This window comes from Astatotilapia calliptera, chromosome 7 (genome assembly GCF_964374335.1).
Source record: "Astatotilapia calliptera chromosome 7, fAstCal68.1, whole genome shotgun sequence".
Lineage (NCBI taxonomy): Eukaryota > Metazoa > Chordata > Actinopteri > Cichliformes > Cichlidae > Astatotilapia > Astatotilapia calliptera.
In genome coordinates, this window is record NC_137428.1 from 46,493,815 (window position 1) to 46,513,599 (window position 19,785).

The 19,785-nt window shown below is 39.1% G+C and overlaps 2 protein-coding genes across 4 annotated transcripts in view; both read right to left on the reverse strand.

The window, feature by feature from the left end:
* Positions 1 to 1,763: 1,763 nt before the first annotated feature.
* Positions 1,764 to 6,784, reverse strand: alx1 (ALX homeobox 1). Its single transcript, XM_026177043.2, has 4 exons — positions 6,396 to 6,784; positions 5,737 to 6,041; positions 5,249 to 5,377; positions 1,764 to 2,905 (listed from the first exon to the last, which is right to left on the reverse strand). Exons 1-4 carry the CDS (start codon positions 6,583 to 6,585, stop codon positions 2,570 to 2,572), a joined length of 960 nt encoding a protein of 319 aa, XP_026032828.1. The 5' UTR covers positions 6,586 to 6,784; the 3' UTR covers positions 1,764 to 2,569.
* A 4,828-nt stretch (positions 6,785 to 11,612) lies between these two features.
* lrriq1 (leucine-rich repeats and IQ motif containing 1) overlaps positions 11,613 to 19,785 on the reverse strand; it is a 34,685-nt gene continuing 26,512 nt past the window's right edge. For all 3 annotated transcript variants that reach the window (XM_080304569.1, XM_026175025.2, XM_080304570.1), the window contains 4 exons: positions 15,697 to 15,805; positions 15,224 to 15,284; positions 14,528 to 14,648; positions 11,613 to 11,937 (listed from right to left, as the gene is read on the reverse strand). In XM_080304569.1, coding sequence (XP_080160695.1) covers positions 11,804 to 11,937; positions 14,528 to 14,648; positions 15,224 to 15,284; positions 15,697 to 15,805 — 425 coding nt within the window. In that variant the 3' untranslated portion in view covers positions 11,613 to 11,803. The remainder of the gene's footprint in view (positions 11,938 to 14,527; positions 14,649 to 15,223; positions 15,285 to 15,696; positions 15,806 to 19,785) is intronic.

Consider the following 19,785-nt stretch of genomic DNA (forward strand, 5'->3'; position numbering starts at 1 on the left):
TGAACACTTCAGCATCAAAGCTTGTGTGTTATAACGTGCGCCGATAAGGCACTTGGTGTTCTCAGAATGGCAGCAAGCAGGAAGTACCTCAAAAAAACAAACCTATTTCCAAACCGAGGCATCTGACACAAGTTACGGTCCTAATTGAATCAAGCCCGCTGTTCCTATAGACAGGGTTTCCCTGAAAACACAATTCACCGCTGGCTGGGATTTCAGAGCAAAACAAAGCGATGATGTCAGTAAAAAAAACAGCAGAGAAAGAACATGACATGCTCCTAATTACATGACAGCATGATAGACTACAAGACTTTATTTTTTTTACATACTGTGGTGTTGGTGAATTAATAGATTAACTGCATTTAATGAGCCGACTTGGACTCCACAGGAAAGGTCTGATTTTGGATAAGGTTCCAGATATATTTTCTTGTTGTAAACAAATCCCATGTAAGTACCACATTTTAAATCCAACAATTAATGTATGCTAGTACTCTTACATAAGAGTCATATATCTAATTCGTATATCCCTTATTCATATCTTGTTCCATTACTATAACCATAGAAACTGTAGTTTATCTTGAACCAAATCCCTTTGTCCTACTGCGTGAATACTAAAGCATTGTGTCACTCCACAGCTGAAAATAGGTCCCTTCTCAAGCGCTGTTAACTTCTCTTTGAGTGACTTTTCTAGTGTCCATCTGTTTGACAAATCGCTAACATTTGTGACCATTTTTTAAAAATTACATGTTCAGTAGAAACTGAGCCACAAACAGGCCAGAGAAGTAAGATAAAAAGTATTCAAAGACAGTGGATACCGTTTGTTACATACAGCTTGTTTGGTATTTTTCATTATCTTTATATCTCTCAGATAATATTTAAAACTTGCTTAAACTGCAGCGGCTAATGCCAAAATGATTCACTTTACAATCAATTTGTAAAGTGAAAGAATGCTGACAATTTGTTGTGCCATTTATCCAGCATTTTTTTTTTACTTTCTACCAACCACAGTAGGTTTTTTTAAATCTTTGTTAAATGAAATGCTGAACGTATTAATATAATTCAATATTTCACAAAATTTCACAGACAAAATAACCAAGTCATCAAAAAATATTCAACGGAGAAAATAGGTATTTGTTGCAGCTCTTTGGCATAAACGTGATTCCGTGTGAAACAAAGAAATTCCTTGTAAAAGAACATAGTCATATCCTACGGCCAAAAAATGAATGAAGACGTTGATTTTTATCCAAATAGAGGTATTTAGTTAAACAAATCATTTTAAAAATCATGTATTCCAAACAAATACTTGACTTTGATGAACTGAGGTATGCATGACTTTAATTGTCTAATCTATTTTTCCCATAATAAACCAGTTGTGCAACTATGGAACAGCATAATTAAAAACAACTTAATTTCCAAATGTAATTATTTAAAATGTCTAAATCATTTCTTAAGCAATCTCTCAAAGTGGAGTAAAGAGTGAATTTGCTAGAAATAGTCAGCTGCAGATTAATATAGATGTGGGTGTTCTGTGAGATACAGACTAAAGAAACATTTGCAGCACTAATATTAATAATGATGGAAACCATCACCCAGTAAAACTGTTTGACACTCTCGTGTTTTTAATATTTCTTAACTTATATTAAAACTCTGCTGCACAAAAGAAGAAATAATAAAAGATCTTGGATGTAAAGGTTCTTCCATGGTTTGTCGACACCTGCCGTACATCTCAGTGTAATCTTTTTTTTAAAAATGCAGCCATACCAGAATCAAGTAAAATCCATTTATTATGATTCCATCAAATAAATTTATAGCACAAACATGATTAAAAAACAACAACACCTGCCTCTTTTGATACAGAACAAAGGCAGAAAACAGAGATTACAGCTTTGCTGCAAAGCACACAGACACGTTAATACGCCAAGTAGGTTTTTCCTCTGCTCTGCTCATCTTCAGTCCTGAGACAGGGAGAAATATGAAAGGTAAAAGAAAGCTATTCACAGTGCTTGGAAATACTGAAGTGGTTTTGGACCCCTCTCTCTGGATCCAAGTGTGCACAAAGTGGTACTAAATCCCACGGTAGCCTTTGGTTTTTGTTATTGTCTCTGTCGAGAGGAAATGGTGATAGGAAAAGAAAAACAACAACGACAAAGCTTATACACATCACAGCTTTCATCTCCACCGATCACAAAGGTTCATTAAATGTCTCTTCTCACCAGAGTGACAATATTTGCTGGGACCATTACCTTGATATGAATGTATTGGTTCCGTTTGATGACAACTTTCAATTAGTTCAAACAGGCTTCAGCCAGAAACACAGCTGATTGTCATACACTTTCATTCCTAGTTCAATTTTATGGTCCGAGCTTGAGTGTATTATTTTTTGAATAAGCACAGAACCATAAGTAGTAGGAGAGTGAACTCGAGTCCACCGAGCAAAGAAAGGCTTGTTAGAGCTTCACTGTGAGTGACATAGAGCTTTTTTTTCAGAACAGTTCACTTTTTTGTGTAAAAAGTGATAATTGAAAAAGATAATAAATTCCCACACAGTATCCGGGCTTTCTGGGAACCCTGATCACATGGCCCACGAGATGTTGGCTGTGTGCTCCTTGGCCTTCATGCGCAGCACGGCGATGCTGGATGACCGCCTCTCAAACTCAGGTTTGGTGTCAAAAGCTGGGTTACTTGCCGGCGTGAGAAGCGAGTCTGCGCTGAAGAAGTTATTGAGAGACACGTGGCCAAATTGGTTCTGCTGATTTGGGAAGCCCATGTAGCCATGGTCAGCAGCAGTGGCGGCCGAACGAGGGGAGTGGGAGTAAGAAGTGACACAAGGAGGGGAACCTCGGGGCAGCATGCAAGAGGAGACCACAGAGCTGCCAGGAGCTGGGCTCGGCCACAGATTGTTGGTGATCTGTTGGGTGAAGAGGCTGTTAGATACTACAGGGAATGGCTTCAATTCATCCCAGCATACAGTACAAATTAGTTTATATGGATTAATAACTGGGCTTGTAAAGACACTGTACGCTGACCTGTTATCTGTAACTTACCATTTGAAAAAATTTAAGAGAATTGTAAATACAGGGTTACAGACATGATCTTGTAAAGTAAACTATGATGTATCCTGGGTACAATTATTGCCTTTCGAACTGTCTATATGGAACATAAAATACAGAGAATACAGTGTATGTAGTTAACAAGCATCTAGTTTACAGAAGTATTTTTCACTAAAAATTGTTGTTGTTGTTGTTGTTTTTAAAATGTCCTCTGTTATTTATATATATGTTATCTCATGCAACTGGAAAGTTGCAAGTGATTTTAAACTTTTACTGTAGCACTAAAGTTTTCTAACAATTACCTAAAAAAAGAGAGGAGAATAGCAATGAATATTACATAGTTTTGACACTGACAGCGCTATAATGCAAAGTTTGAGTGATGCCCAACTGAGCCCAGGTAAGAATAAAAATTCACAGTGAGTGCTTGGGCATCCCACATGTTGTATGCTTGAAAGGTCAACTTCAGAAAATATCCGGACCTGATTATCCAAAGCGTGTAAAAACTACTTACAGGAATCTTAAATGGTTGCATATTAATAATACAATAAATGTAAATGTGGACAAAAATATTTTTATACAAAGCGTGAAAACTTAAAATTATTGTTTAAAGGGTTGTGTTTGTAATGCATCTTTCCATGAAATTTTAAGTGAACATTTTTCAGTGAACTGCTGATATGATTACGTTTGATGGTGATGTGTATGATTATCAGTCGTAGTGACTCCGGAGTAGTTTAAAATGTCCTAAATTCACTCTAAAAGGTCATGTGGCCAAAATTTAGTCAGGGAGTAGTAGGATAACACAAGAGATACACTCATGTGATAAGCTACAGCAAACACTACATGACCGATTTTTAATAAACTTCACCTTACAGAAGGATGACTGTCTAACTTATAAGCTCAGAGTCTACTGACTGCTTGATCACATCCAAACAATTTGATCCTGACACAGTGCGAAATTTCCAATAAACTGAGAGGACAGGCCAATGTAACTAAGGAGCATGCAAATTTCCTCGGTCAAAAAACAGTGACTGAAATATGTCTGCCTCTTCAAAAGACTCTGCAAATTGCACATCAACAGTAACCAAACTGGTAGAGCTCATTTTGCTGAAGCATGGCTTTCTGAAAATCAAATGACAAAATGACAAATACGTTTTGACTGACTAAGGTTGTTTTGGGAGTCAGATGAACATCCTTAAGTTAAACTAGCATAAGAATCGACTGGTGCCCTTTTGACCACATGCATCATTGTTAAGCATGACTTCAACTTTTGCACAGAAATCAACGACAACCGAAAACCTCGCTGACAGAAAAAAAAAAAAAAAAGAAAGTTCTCTAAAAGCCACAGCAATGCAACTCATGTCCAGTGTGTTTCAGCAGACCGAAACAGCCAGTGCCAACAGGGTTACAAGTAGGTTTGTCCGTTTATTGATAGTAATGGGGATCAGCTGTATGAACAGGCATGGCTCATATCCAGGAGAATCTATCAGAAACATATGTGAGGAAAAAATGTGAGACAGTCCAACAGAATTCTAACCTGGTGTTCAGCCAGGGTATAGCAGAGCTGTGACTCTGCCTTTTACTACATTTTATTATTTTTGCCTCTTGGAATCAAACACGTCAGCTGTTTTGTTTTTGTTTTTCTCAAACTCAGAGTGTAAATGCGAATCTCTCTACAGAGCTGCTGTGTGCATATTTACATCTCTGAAAACCTAAAAGTCTCCACAACACTTGAAGGCCAGATGTCCGTTTTTAATGTAACACCTAACAAAAGGAGAAAAAGACACAAAAAACACTGACATTCTGCATCTCTTCTCTTCTCACCTCCTCTCATCTTGTAACTGACCTTTGTCCAAACAGCAAGACAAATGCTCAGCCAACATGCAATCTGATATAAGCTCATTCATTCAGACATGACGCCTCACAGCGACTCTAATCAGTGTTCAGGCTCCTATCTGAAGATGGGTTTCATAATTAGTGATTTATCGAGCAATCGTGGCCGAAGCACTAATTTAAGTTTGAAGTGACCTGCATAACTGAGATGCTTAGAAAGGAGTGAGAGTAAAGAGTTCATATTCTTTATAAAGCACAGTACTGCCTCCAGCCCATGCAGCTGACAAAGAAACTCATTTTCTTTTGACGCTGAGAATAAAGTCCATGAATGCTTAAAATGAATAAAATAAAATAAAATTCTCAATACTTGCCTGTGTGTAGCTGTCTGTCCTCGGTAGCACGGATAAATCGTAGGCGGCTGCAAAGTGACTTTTGGCTTGCTGGATTTGCCCGTAGCGCTCTCTTTTCCTCCACTTTGCCCTTCTGTTTTGAAACCACACCTTTTAAGTAAAAGAAAAAAGACAGAAATATAAAATATGTTTACATTTATTAATATTATTTTTCCCAAAGGCTCAGAAAGACAGAAAAGTAGCCAATCTATTAAAAAAAAAACAAAAAAAAAAAACAAAAAACGGGACAACAGAAAATAACAAAGTTGCAACATTCAAACAAAAAATTAAAAGAAACATGAAAATGTATTTCAACTATCAAAACCTTTATGCTTATATATTCACGTATACATAGGCTGTATGGGTTTGGATATTAACGCCCGCTGCCGTACTAGGCTACGCCTTTCAGCGCTTAAAGGCTCCTGTTCTCATTATGTTTAAGCAAAAACGAGTCGGTCCGTAAACTCTACCTGCACTCTAGCCTCTGTTAATTCTGTCCTCATTGCCAGCTGTTCCCTCACATAAACATCTGGATAGTGTGTCTTCTGAAACACTTTCTCCAACTCCTCGAGCTGCGCGCTGGTGAAGGTCGTCCGGTGTCTCCTCTTCTTGCTGCTGGACACGTTACTGTCGCACTTGTCTCCCATGTCATCCAAATCGGTTTTCTCCGAGCCGGTGGTCACCGGAGACGCCCGCAGAGTGCAACAACCGTCCATGGGCCTCCCGAGGTCAGAGTGCAAGGTGTCTTCATCTGTTTTTGGCACACTGTAACTGGCTACAATACAAATAAGTGATAAGTTAACAACAACAGTCTCAATTTGCTAGTCACTGCACCAAAATATGTAACCTACTAGCCTGTATTGGAGATTAAATTAAATTATTTTACATATCAGATAATGTTAAAAAAAAAATAGATTCGATTTAAAAAAATTAAAATAAAAATCCAAAAGAAATTGTAATTAATAAGTAGGAGAATAAAACTAAACGTCATTGAAAAGATCGACTTCGGGGAATGTAAGCTTCCCCCCCCCCCCTCTCTCTCTCTCTCTCTCTCTCTCTCGCTTAACTCGTTTAACTCGCGCACACATTTGCGGGATAACTTTGACTTTGCAAAAATGAGCGTACTCACGGGTTTGATCCCCGCAGGGAGAGGAGCGGTGCTCGCCGCTCTGCAGCCCGAAGGCCTGCACACATTTTGGGGGAGACTTGGTGAAGTACTGCGCGCTGTCCAGGCTCTCCATGACTTGATCCATGTAGTAATCGCTGGCCTTCATCGCTTGGCTTTTCAAGGCAAACTTATCCTCCATGTATTCCATCATCTTCACCGAAAACCGCTCGCTCTAATCAAATGTCACTAAAAAAAAAAGAAAAAAGAGAAACTAATCGCTTCGCGCACCGACGAGTAGAGACGACTTGTAAAGCAATAATTCGCCGATGAAGATAATTTGCTCTGTCTTGAAGGCACAACGTCTTTATAGCCCCAAAGAGAACGAGATCCTTAAAGAGCACCCCCTCTCTGAATATGAAAAAGCGCCCTCCTCCCACTCCTCCTACGCCCTGAATCCAAACCAAACAGCAGTTTAAAGTGATTGGAGACCCACAACGAATTCGAGGAAACAATCAAAAGTGACTTTAATTTACAGCATGTTTAGACGTCCAAAATGAGGCAATAATTTTTCTACAGCTAAACCTTTCAGCTGAAAATGGGATTTAATTCGTGTCTTTGGAAATGTTGTAAGAACTCTGCTCGTGATTTATTTATTTGGAGGGATATTTTAACCTGTAGGCAGCAGAAGGAAGTCAACAGTCAGATGTTCTCAAAATGAGGAGATTTCATTGGCGTGAACATATAAATAAGTTTGTTATATTTTGAAGTAAGTCATTTAAGTTCGGAGGATTGATTTATTACCATTTTAAAGAAAAGATCATTTCTGAAACTTCAAACTAGTAAAAACGATATAAAGCAGATTTGACATTTGCGAATCTGTCATGTGACGAAGTAAAATAATCAATCATATTTAATTATTAAAACAGGAAGGTGGAAAATGCGTTCGTCCTTGTCGGGTAAATTGTTATTATTATTATTATTATTATTTTTTAATCTGCTTATTTCAAATCCTTCTGAAAACCCAATGCAAGATTTCTCTTCTTTTTTTCATTTATTTGCACCCAAAAACAGATCTTTATTAACACCGTGGCACATTCCAGACTTTCTCTTTTACGTGATCAAAATATGGATTTTAAGAAGTGGTTTTATTATTATTATTATTCTAACACGATAATAATGTAAATGTCATATCTGGTGGCTTTAGAGTAAGTTTTATTTTTATAGCTAAACTTTAAATTACATTTCGAGCTGCGCGGAGGATCTTGTGCACTTCATTGCTTTGTAATAAGAATCTAATATTACGGCTGCAAACCTGCATGAAGCTGCTGCTTGATGCTTGCAAAACTAACTGAAAACTTTTTAAAAGCATAAGACGAGAAATTCTTTTCAGTTGGACTAAAAGCCTAAAACTATGCTCTCTAATTAGAGTAGGATGCCACTGTTGTCTGCTGGGTGAAAAGAGGATTTTATGAACTTTAGCAATAAACTTAAAAAGTTCCATTACTGGAATATTGATCATTCCTGTTTTTCTTAATTGAAACATCCGGGAAAGTTTAGTTTCATTAAGCCCTCACACACACACACACACACACACACACACACACACACACACACACACACACACACACACACACACACACACACAGGACCCAGCTGCGAGTTTTTCACCAAAAAAAAAAAGAACAGGAAGAGTTGTTCTTCTGTATTTTCTTATTGTAAGAATTATATTACCGCTAACCAAAGCCCATCTTCCACCTCCACATCTCCACCCTGAGCTACACCACCTGCGATGCACACCATGCATAGCTTTGGTTCGCTCGAGGGTCAGTGGCAGTTACCTGGGGCTGCATGGTGCCACAGGAGAAAAAATAAAAATAAATAGGTGTGCTCCTAAGTAGCAGGGGGTGTCTTAGCCTTCCTACGATGACCTTGCACACTGGCTCATGCTGTGGAGAAAATGTTAAAAGTTCACTGTGGTTTGGTGGGCTTTCTGCTGGAAATTCCAGCCACAATAGCTCCTGCATGGTTCTGCAAAAGTGGAGAAGCTGGTCATGAGTTGATCAGTCAGGCTAATTCTATAAGTACTGCTGCCAATGTCATGTGAGCAACCTTGAAAGACCTACAACTTGACTTTAAAAAAAGACAATTCTAAAATATATGATTGAATTGAACTAATTCTCAACCTTTTGAGCCTTAATGTGACTGAACATGATCAAACACACAAAAAAGCTGAAACTGAACAGGCCAAAATCTGCCACTTCAGAAGGCATAAACATGACATCATGATGCCCAAAGCTACCCTTGGGTATAATTCAATTTAACGAAATGTCTTCAAACTTTGGCTGCATGAAACACACACAGAAAAAGACCAAAGTTTATTTTCCCCAAAAGCACAAACTGTGAGCTTATTGATGCCACTCGAGTCTGCAGAACATTTGGCTGAATTTCAGAAAGTGAAAGCAGTGCATCAGCGTCACGAAAGTTTGTTTTCATTTTGTTTGCCATTTGCTTTTCCATAGTCAGGCATTCCTGAGCACTAACAAGCTTCAAGTCTCAGTGATTTCACTAAGTCTTCTGAGTTCATGTTAACATGTTGCACAGACCCCCTATACGACTGAAACCACTGCAAACCGTCCAGTTAAGTAATCGAATGCTATGGTACAGTACAAGGGTAAAGGAAATGTTAAATACATTGTTTATAATAGTGTATGCTTTTTTATATATCAGGGAAATTATAAATGGGAAATTCGTTCTTCTTCGTCTTGTCATTGTGAAGGTTTTTTTTTGTAGACTATAAATTTCGCATATTATTAATCAATTAATACATTAATAAATTAATATATTTTTCCTAATACTTGAAACATATCTAAAAGGTTTAGGCTTAACAAAAAAAATAATCAGTGAACAGCAAAACAGTCTCTATGACCTCTGTGTCATGGGAGATGCTAAAAGACATCAAGTACTTATAAAAGCACAAAACACCACATAAACCATTATTATTGTAGTAAACTGCTGAAACCAGCAGCAAAGGAAAAGGCAGTTTAGGCATTATCAGACCAAATTTAACAAACAAAATCATATCACATCAATTATTATTACAATACAAAAATTGTGTTTCTTATTTACTTCTTCATAAAACACATCTTATATTTCGAGTCATCATAAAAAAACAGACATAAAAAGTGTGTCTAAACGTTCATTTAATGATACATTTGATAATGAAAACATTTCCATTTTCTTTTTTAGAGGGCAGCTTGCACAATATGTTCTTACTCTGACAGAGTTACTAATAAAGTAGAAATAAATAGAATCCAACTCCTCTGTCATTTTTATCAATAAGGGTTTTACATTCTAAAGCATTTTTAAGTAGCGCAATATATCTCTGCAAAATTAAGGTCCCTTTTAAAGAATGTACATACAATTCAAACTCTTTAAGATTTAATATTGACTAAAAAAAATGTAATCACTTCAGAATATATATTATTTTCTTGCAACACACAAATTTGATGTCAAGGTCACGCCACACCCTTATCCTGCATTACCTCACCACAGCTTTCTTTATTTGCATTAGTTGGACCACCAAAAACCTCCTACACATTTAAAGGCCTGTGTGTTTCTCATGTTTTAACTATTTTAACATCACAGTGAATTATTCTGCAAGTACACCAGTGTTCTTGAGAAATCTTTCCAGATAGCCACTGCTTTCTTTAAATTGAAACCACTGGCCAAAGTTAACATTTCACGTGTCTGTTAATTCATTTTCAAATATTCAGAAATGCATAGGAACCTAAAAGCTGCCAGGAATTGGTTATAACTCCACAGCGTACTTCAAAAATGTTCAGCAAAAATGTGCAAAATTTGCAAATTGTAGTGAAAACATGGAAATGTGGTTTTATGGACTTCAATGCATTTAAAGAGAGCACTTGGAGAGATCTGGATGCAGAGTCCCATTGACATGGCAGACGAGGCTGAGAGGGACATTCTTGGTCTTATCTAAATGTGCAGTGGAGCTCTCATTTTACAAGGCAATGGGTTTTGGATCTCTTAGGTTACATATAATTTACCCATAATCCAAACGTAAACAAATGAAATGAAAAGTGGTAGATTACAGCTTAACAACATCCCTTCAGAATAGGAAGCTGCAGAAAACAGCTCTAATGGCAAATCTGAACTTGTGTCAAGTAATACTAGTGACAAGACATAGGCACAGATAGGCCATTACACCTGTCTGTAAAGCAAAGCATCAGATTTGACTTATGCAGTACTGGTATGATCACAGTCTACAAAAAAGCAACTAGAAGAATCAGTCTCCCCGCTGCAGGAGAACAGTGCTCTCCAGTTTCACAACAGCCCCCAAGTGGGCAGGACCACCACATCTCTGGCATGCGCCACTCTCCAAGACAAAAATCCCCATCAGATCGTGTACAGTCAAAACACAGCCTCAAGCCATGCTTAAGTGAAAGACAGAAGGAAAATAAACAGGCCGACATGCATTTCCTTCCAGGGAGCCACTCTGCAACTCTGACTATTTGTTTTGACATTCATTAACTTATCATTTTCAGCAAGGAACCTTCAAGCCTGATGTTCACTGCCTTCAGTAGGGCTTGTGTTTGTGGACGGACGCCTTGGCTCTCCAAATTCAAATACACAGAAAAGGCCATTACGATCCACAGCAGAAGATAAAGAAAACAGTGTTGCAAATCTAACACCAACGTTTATGCTGAGAACATAAATGCAGTCATTTCACGTGCACTTTTGGTTAGCAAGTGTTAAACGCAAATACAGGGCAGTCAAACTAAAATTCTGCACTTTCATAAAGTCTGCTCTGAGAAAGCAACAGAAAATTGGAAAAGGGTAAGACTGATCTCATAGCTACAATCTGTATTTAAAATCTGCATGGAGGCAAAATGACAGCATCCTAAGAAACAGGCATTAAAAGTCCTGGTTCTTATTTCCTGCCATCATTTGCATATGAAGCATGTCATCCACTCAACATTTGTGACTTTGTTCCATGTGTTTTGGTGCTAGTTGGATGCAGTGAGGTTTGGGCAATGATACTTGAGAACACAGCATTTGATACTTGAATGAACATAATAGAACCGCCTGCAGATATTTGGGCTGGTCTGAGTCCTGTTGGCCTTAATTAATTTACAGAAAAGGGAGTCTTGAGTTTTCATCTGCTTTTCCATCTTAGTGCAGGCAATAAAACAGCATTAAAAATCAAGCTGACCGGCAAAGGAAAATCACATCGAATTTTAATAGCTAAAAATTTTCTAAAGTATCCACGTGAGCTCTTCCAACGCATATTTTAATAATCTTTTGACGCGAAATGCATCGAAGTACATATAAGAAAGCTGCAACTGCATCTATTAGAGGCTGCAGAGCAAGGGCAGGAAAAGTGGTGACCTCTGGAAGGAGGCTTTGTGTTTTTACTTGCGCACTCTGTCCCTTTTCTTGCCTCCTCCCCAGCCACCGCTCAGCTGAACCGGGTTGTCACGGAAGGAGATACGCTCCTTTTTTGACGGGGCAGACGTGACTCGCGCGGGAGATGGGATTTCTTTTCCTGGAGACAAAATGGAAGAAGACGGCATCAGTATTTAACATTCAAAACAAGCAGAGTGAATTTACTTTGCTGACTCATACTATATGTGTTTTTAAACAACAGTTGACACCGAGAACTCATTTTGTACTTCTGTGTCTGCTCACATATTTTATAGAATTTATTAACATGGGTTATTATTAATTTCATAACATAGTTTTCTAGAGGGAAGGCTATCTTTGCAACACACAACGTCATGTTAGTTTGCCAGGGTCACATTATAGAAATTGTTAAGTACTTAAAAATGCATGGCATAAAAGTAAATATAAAAGCTTTAACTAATGATGCAGTGTTAAGTAGGTTAAAATATGAGGATTTGTAATATGTACTTAATATACATGTTTTGAAAATTGAGCGTCAATTTTGTGTGACTCAAAATACTCGAGATGGTGCTGCATTAAATCTCACACTAAAGACTTAAGTGTGAGCAGGCGGGTTGTTCGGTGCCTCTCGGGAGCAGTGTGTGTGCTGTATCACAGGCCGTTCCACTTTCACCTGGGGATCAGTACAAAGCTTTTCAAACATACAGAACAAAGGCAGCGCTTCTACAGGGTATGATGCATTCCACGTGTAGAGCGCAAACCCACAGTCAGCACGGCTGCCTCACACAGGGAGTCCAACAGCATGAAGCGCTCTTTAGGTGGGAGGGCTGGGATGCATCGCACGTTCTATGCTAGCCCCAAATATCCGCACAGCTGGCAAACTGTATAGAATAACCATCCGCTCACAAGTCACACATAATCACACATCTCTAAGTTTTGATTTTGTTCAAGTCTGTTGGGCTAACACTGCGATTTTCCTTTCCTCGTGGTCTCTCTTAATACACAGTGTTTTGGTGTTTATTTCCAGGTCAGCTTTGGTGGCTCAGTATATTAAGGAACTTTGTGCAGTAATGCGTTTGAAATCAGAAGCATTACTGCACTAAAAGTTCAGTGTAATAAACACTGAACTTTTGCTGCATGTTTTCCTAATAGCACTGCTAGTTGTGCATTCTGTTATTAACAGTACAGAGTTTTATTTTTGTTTAAACTGCTCATTTTAACAAACCACTGTGACCAAACAAATTGTTTTCAGTCATCTTACTCCTATTAGGGTTGCAAGAGGAGCTTAACTTAAGTAGTTTCCTCTGCACACGTAATGAAAATATTGTGTGAGCCGAGAAATGCATTTTATGGTACTGTCCCGGCAAGAGGTGAGTATCGCATTGCAACAGGTTATAGACTATTTATGTAGTCTTTACTGCTATACCAAACTAAGTGAACCCTCTAACTTTAAACCCCCACCTTGATGATGTATGCCCCTTTACAGGCGAAGGCGATTGTTAGTCACACTTTTTTGCAGGATCACGTAGGCTCAGTATGAAGATTTACATCAAAGAAGCTGCGTTCCCTGATTTTACTCCCTAAGGAATTTCCAAGCCATGACTTTTTGATGACCACTGGGACCATTAGATACCCTTTCCAAGTTTATAAAATATCTAATTGGCTTTTCAAGAAATATTCTTTCCTTACACATACATCCATATTTCAATTTGTCCTTCACAATTTTGATAATGGATGTTTTGATCAGTGCGGACAAAGAGGCTTTCTTTCTCCCGGCCACACTCCCCGTAGAGTCTGCCTGCCTAACAGGGAAATGCTCGTTCCTGCTGCTGCACCTCGTGGATATCATTTTGAAATCATCATCGGAATCCAATTTGGCTTCGTTAACATGGACAGGGCTCTCCTTCACTCAGATTCCTGGGCTTGTTTAATGTGGTCATCTGCTTGTCAGCCTGTCAGTAGCATCTTTGTCACTCAAACTCCTGAGCCCCACTACTCCTGACAGAAGGGCCAGTCATTCTTCACTGAAAGGACTGATTTTTTTCTCTCCCTCGCTGCCTGTTTCCTGTCAGAGGAAAATTTCACGACACTCTGTCCCCAGCCCGACCTTGTGGCTCCCCTCCCCTCCCGCAGCAGACGACCAGCGGACTCGGTCTAGGCTGAATAAGCAGCGGTCTTTATCCCTGGCTCTGCGCACTCAGATCTGTGTGGCCCAGTAGTCATAGGTGCAACTATGCAAACCTAAAGAGATCACATGTAATAAACACACAGTTATGTGCACCCCTGCCAAAAGATTTTGAAGAGTTTGAATTTGAGCCTGTGCTTTTCTCTCTGTGACTGCTAACAGGAGAATATAGAGATATATGTGACAGTGAGCTCATATGTTTATTGGTCCTTTTCTTAATTGTTATTTTTAAGTCAGAACTTGGTTTCAAGTTAAGGGCAACTTTCTAGAATTGTAATAATTAATACATTTGCATAAAAATACATTTTGCATACATAATGAGTTTTAAATATATATACATCTCTAAATTTGCTATAAATTATATGTGTTAAAAATTATATGTGTTAAAAAAAAAAAAACTAAGGGAAACACTTCTGTAAGGAGAGTTGGGTTTTTTACTTCACATACATACAGATATTTTTTACACTCTGCTGAAAGACCAGTTCATTATTCCCAGTATCACTGTGATGTTGTGGAGAAAAGCAGTTTACAAGTTTACAAGACTCACTTGCATGACTGGAGGAGGTTCTACGGGTATAACTGTTCACTTTGCAACCCTGGCCAACCAAATTGCTGTTCGTCCACAGTCCACTGGTGTGATTTAGACAATCTGCATATGCTGGGTTAGCCTGCATGCACCACACACAGAAACAGACACACACACACACACACACACACACACACACACACACAAGTGAGGCCCAAAATTTAACATCTCACGCAAGTAGTCGAACATTCTGAAAATCAACAACCCAGCAGCTCTGCAGTCAGAGGATATATCTAAGAAACTGGAGGAAAGGGGCGGCCCCTCTTGCCAGTAAACATAAGTCACACTGCTCCATAATGGCACGAGGAGACCTGTGGTTTGTGACTTCAAAGACTTCACAACCATCAGCATCGTTCTCAGGTCTAAACAAACTGCTCCAATGTGACACTGGGATTTCAACAAGTGAAATTAAGAAATCGCGCCCACTTGATCCAATTGAAAGTGTCACTACAGAGCTAAACCTCAGACTCCCCCCGCCCCTTCCTCCTTTAAATCAAAGTTGATGAGACAGACTCCAAGGAAGAGGACCTATGGTGTGGGATGTGACTCTGACTGGTAAATGTAAATACTACATAGCTTTACATGCATGCAACTGCGCCACAAAAAAGATTCAAATCAAGGGGGGGAAACAGCATGGCTGGGGGGACCGATACTCACTACGAGCTGCACTCTGCCTCCGTTCAGAATGGATGAGTTTATGTCCGGTAAGAAATGATCACTGAGGACAAAACACAAAATGCTTAGATGATTAGTGTTCTGCATGCTTCACACCAATTCAGTGATTAACTCTCTATTGCAGGCTCCATTTCCAAGCAAAAAACTCATATTAAATTTTAAAAAAAGAAACAAATTATATGGATTATGTCTGTTTTTTTTAAATAGGGCAGGGATAGCACAGGCCTACACACTGACTTATTTCTGTCATCTCCCTGATTCAGCAGAATCAGAATACTTTATTGATCCCTGGGGGAAATTATTTAATAAGTTAATCAATTAAGTTAATATGTCATTCTCAGTGCACTGGAATATTTTATTTTAGAATGATACAGCGCAGGTCTTAAGGTGAATCGATACAGATAGATGCATAAACACCACCTTCATCACCTTATGATCTACATTAAATAGCTCACCTGTCTGAATGCCCATGAGTGGCCTGGGTATGGAGCCACTGCTGAGTTTGATCTTGTTTAACTTGCTCTGTCCTCTCTGCCTGCTGATGGCCCGTCTTAGCCCCACCAGCTGCACTCAACAGAAGAAATGAAATAAAGGGTCACAGGCTGTTCTTTTTTCAGTTTGTTGGTTAGGTAACATTTTTGACAACAGTGGCAATAAAGAAATAACTGCCTCATCACCGTGTGCTGTGGAGAAGATAGCATGAGTCTAAATGAAAGGACAAGGCTTGTGTTAACAGATGCTTACAAATGTTCAAGCTGAACAAATAAACAACTGCAGGGCCTGTTCTGTGGCAAAGTTTGACATGTTTTACTGCCATTACAGCGTGCCAGCTTTCCCTCAACGGGACAGATTAGTGGTCAAAGTCATGTTAGGGCAGAAGGTGGTGTAATAATTCATGTAGCACTGCTGAAAGTTGCAACAGGAAAGGCCTCATTTTGTTCCAACAATGGCAGTGACTTGTTTTTTTTTTTTTGTAAAATTGAATCCAAGCAATGTTTCAAAAGTTTGTGAAAGTGAAAAATCCAAGAGGCCGGTGATTTACGGGTTATGCTGAAATCCCATAATAAGGTCGTAATTCAAAATAAACATTTAGGTTGTACTGACAGTAATGCTGCCTTAGATGGGTGTAAACTGATAATTTATTTTGACAGGCCAGTGCTGGAACTAATGACGCATTTATTTAAGCCATTCACTTGCTTTTGCTGAGCTGTAAAAAGAAGAAAAGAGCTTTACAGTTTTCATGGGTTAATTGAGAAGCCACACTAAAAACGTCAAGTGATAGATGCCTCCCCTGGGGCAGCAAAGGGCAGGATATGGCTACTTGCACTTCCCGAAGTTGAGAGAGAAAGAGGGAGAGATGGTGCATGAGAAGTCCAGATATCAGTTTTCAAACACCAGCCTGCTCGCGTAGAGTAAATACAGTGATTACAAAGGGTAGGTAAACACATGCACAGAAATCTGTACACACTGATGCAAGATAAGAACCACGAAAAAAAATCATTTAGTTTGATGTACTTGAGCAGCATGGAGAGATTTCTTCTCTCCATTTCCCCCTCAGAACCCCCTACGAGAGCTTCCTCCTGACCTCCTTCAACCTCCTCAATCCCCCTTGAGTACTCCTCCAGGACATCATGAGGGGGGCCTGTAAAAGTCATGCCTGTTAAGGGGGGCTTTTAACCACATTAGGGGATCTCGTCAATATCAGAGCGCCGGGGAGGAGGAGTAGCATTCAGGTTTTGGCCTGCAGCAAAGCAGAGATGAAGGAGAGATGATGTTGTCACTAAGTAGTCTCCTCTCCTCGAACCTCACTAAAGGAACAAAAAGCACTGAGTCCTGCAAAGAGTCAGTACCAGTACCAATAACAAGTAGAAAAAAAAACAAAAAACTCCTAAACAAATGATAGTGACCTTAAAGGACAGTTGTGTCAAGAGTAAAACTGTGCACGTGCACAAATATAGCAAGTTTAACAACCAAGTCACTTTATAACAGACATATTTTAAAGTCAGAGGATTCTTGATTTGTCCTTCAGGCATAAACCATAGATAAAAGATGCCCATAGTTTGTGGATGACTTGGCAATCTTGGTTTTTTGAAGCCAACTAAAGACACTGTAGTGATTTATCAATCAAGCGGGAGGCCCACACTGAAGAATATGTTGCATTATATTCCTTTTATAAAAATGGACATCAAGTTGTACTCAGTCAGACTCAAACTAGCATTTGAGACCATATACTCATTAAGAAACCCTTCACTGAGGTCATGAATCAAGTAAGTAGTAGATTTTTTAGAAATCTTTTATCGATTTTTTATAAATTCTGGATCAGCCAGAAGAGTCCCTCTCCTTTTGGCAATGAGAAAAAAAAATGCATGTTTAAAGCCGTTTTAGGTCGAAAACCTGAATCTTCATCTTTTCTACACATGCTGTGTCACAAAACAAATCTAAATGTAAAAGTGTGAGATGGAATAACAGTGCACATCTGTGGATTAGAACATCTATCCACCAGAGATGTAAAGCTTTTCTAACCCCTAAAACTTGGTTTCATGCATTAGGCGACTTGACTCTAAATGATTCTACAAACATGTCACTGAAGTTAATCTGAATCACAATAAGGTCTGTAAAATGAAGTTGTCTCTTGCAAACATATTGGCTGGTTTTGGTCTGCTAAAACATGAAAATAAAGACCACAGTAGGATGGAGCAATTCATACACGCTAATCATCTTTTGATCTAAAAGCATTCTAAGATCCATTTGTTAACTTTGTAAAAACACTGGAACACTGACAGGAAAATGTTTGTGACGATACTTGAAGAGAACCAGTTCAAATTGCATATTATCCAAACACATTAGAAATTAAAAATGTAAATGTTTAGTTCCCACATTTTCAGGCACTGCTCCTGAAAGGACTTCTAACTTGACAGATTAATGTGTTTCTCGATTACTGGAGACTTGTAAGGGACCTTCTGTAAGTAACATGAATTTAAATTAATAAGACGGCTAAAGTGCATACGTTTCTGTTTTGTGCAGATGGCTAATGTTGGAAAATGTAGGAAAAAAATGAAAAAGAAATATAGAAAAGTATTTTATAATCCTTTTTTTTTAGGCATTTGCTAAGTGAAATGTGTGACATTTTAGCAACTCGGTGGTTTTAGTTAGATGTCTGACTCTGTGAATGACTGATGGCCCAATGCACATTGGCTCAGCTCGTTTCTGAAGTGTGCCAATGCGCCTCAGTCATGTAGTATGAGGAGAAAGGCTCCACTGCACGAGATAAATAGAAGCTTAGAGATTACGGGGCTGAAATTGGATGCATATGAATGGTGGGGAACAGCCTAAGCTATTTTGACTGATCAATGATAAACAAAATGATTGTGTTTCAGTTTGACTTTGTTGATGACATCAAGTGTGAAATCAAGTTAAATGCTCAGGAGGTAGGGGAACCAGGCTGAAACAAAAATATATATCATTGTGTCCCTGAGACACGAGGACGGATGTTTGGTGGGGTTGGATCTCAGTTTGGATGGAAGAGGATGATTAGAACTCTGTGTGTATATGTATGTATGTGTGTGTGTGTGTGTGTGTGTGTGTGTGTGTGTGTGTGTGTGTGTGTGTGTGTGTGTGTGTGTGTGTGTGTATCTGTGCGTGCATCTGGAGGGGTTGAGTGGTAATTAAGAGTAGAAATTAGGAGAATTCCTTAGAGGCACACCACACTGTCAACATCTGCAGCACCCCAGACACATGCAAAAGATGCAAATAATAAGGAAAAGGTATATTTATATTCTCTTTTAAACTTTTAGAAGAAAATTTGTTGTGGCTCTGCACTATTCTCTCCCTCTCTGTCTCCGTGTCTGGGTATGTAAACTGATACCCATTTCAAGTGGGTTACTCATGTCCAGCACATCCACACAAAGAGCCCGGATAAAATAAACACGCAGCGTCAGATATCTTGGAAAGAATCTGTCATGGGTTTGAGGCTAATCACCTCCAGAAGGAGCTTGACTCGAGGCCTGAAACGTTAGCCCCTGTCGGGGAGCGCTGGCTGGGCCAGTCTGGGGCTGGGCTGGCCAGGCCCCGGGCACTGGTGATGAATCCGGAGGAGGGGGTGTCTTACACAGGTCAGGACCAGGGGGGCGAGGATGTAGTCAAACCTGGACCCTTTTACAGAGACCCAGCTTCACAGCACCACAAGTTAATAACTGACACAGCACCTCACTCGCCAGCCTTATAGCAATGCTGTAAAAAGACAGTAGGAATCGTTTCCCCTAGACTGAAGCTGGATAGAGTTACACATTTCTGTCAGATCAGAAAACTGACTGAGGATACAGAATATAAACCGGAAAGAAAGAGAATGCCCTAACCAGAGATCCTTCCATTACTTTATCAGTTGTATTAGCTCAAAAGCATCAGTCCCGTTTGATAAACTGTCAATAAGAGGGTGGGGAGGAGCGATGAAGCTATGGGAAAAAACAGAGCTGGAAATATTGTTGTAATTTAATATGTTATCGGGATACAGCTATTCCTCGATTGCCAGTTAGCTGACAGTTTAT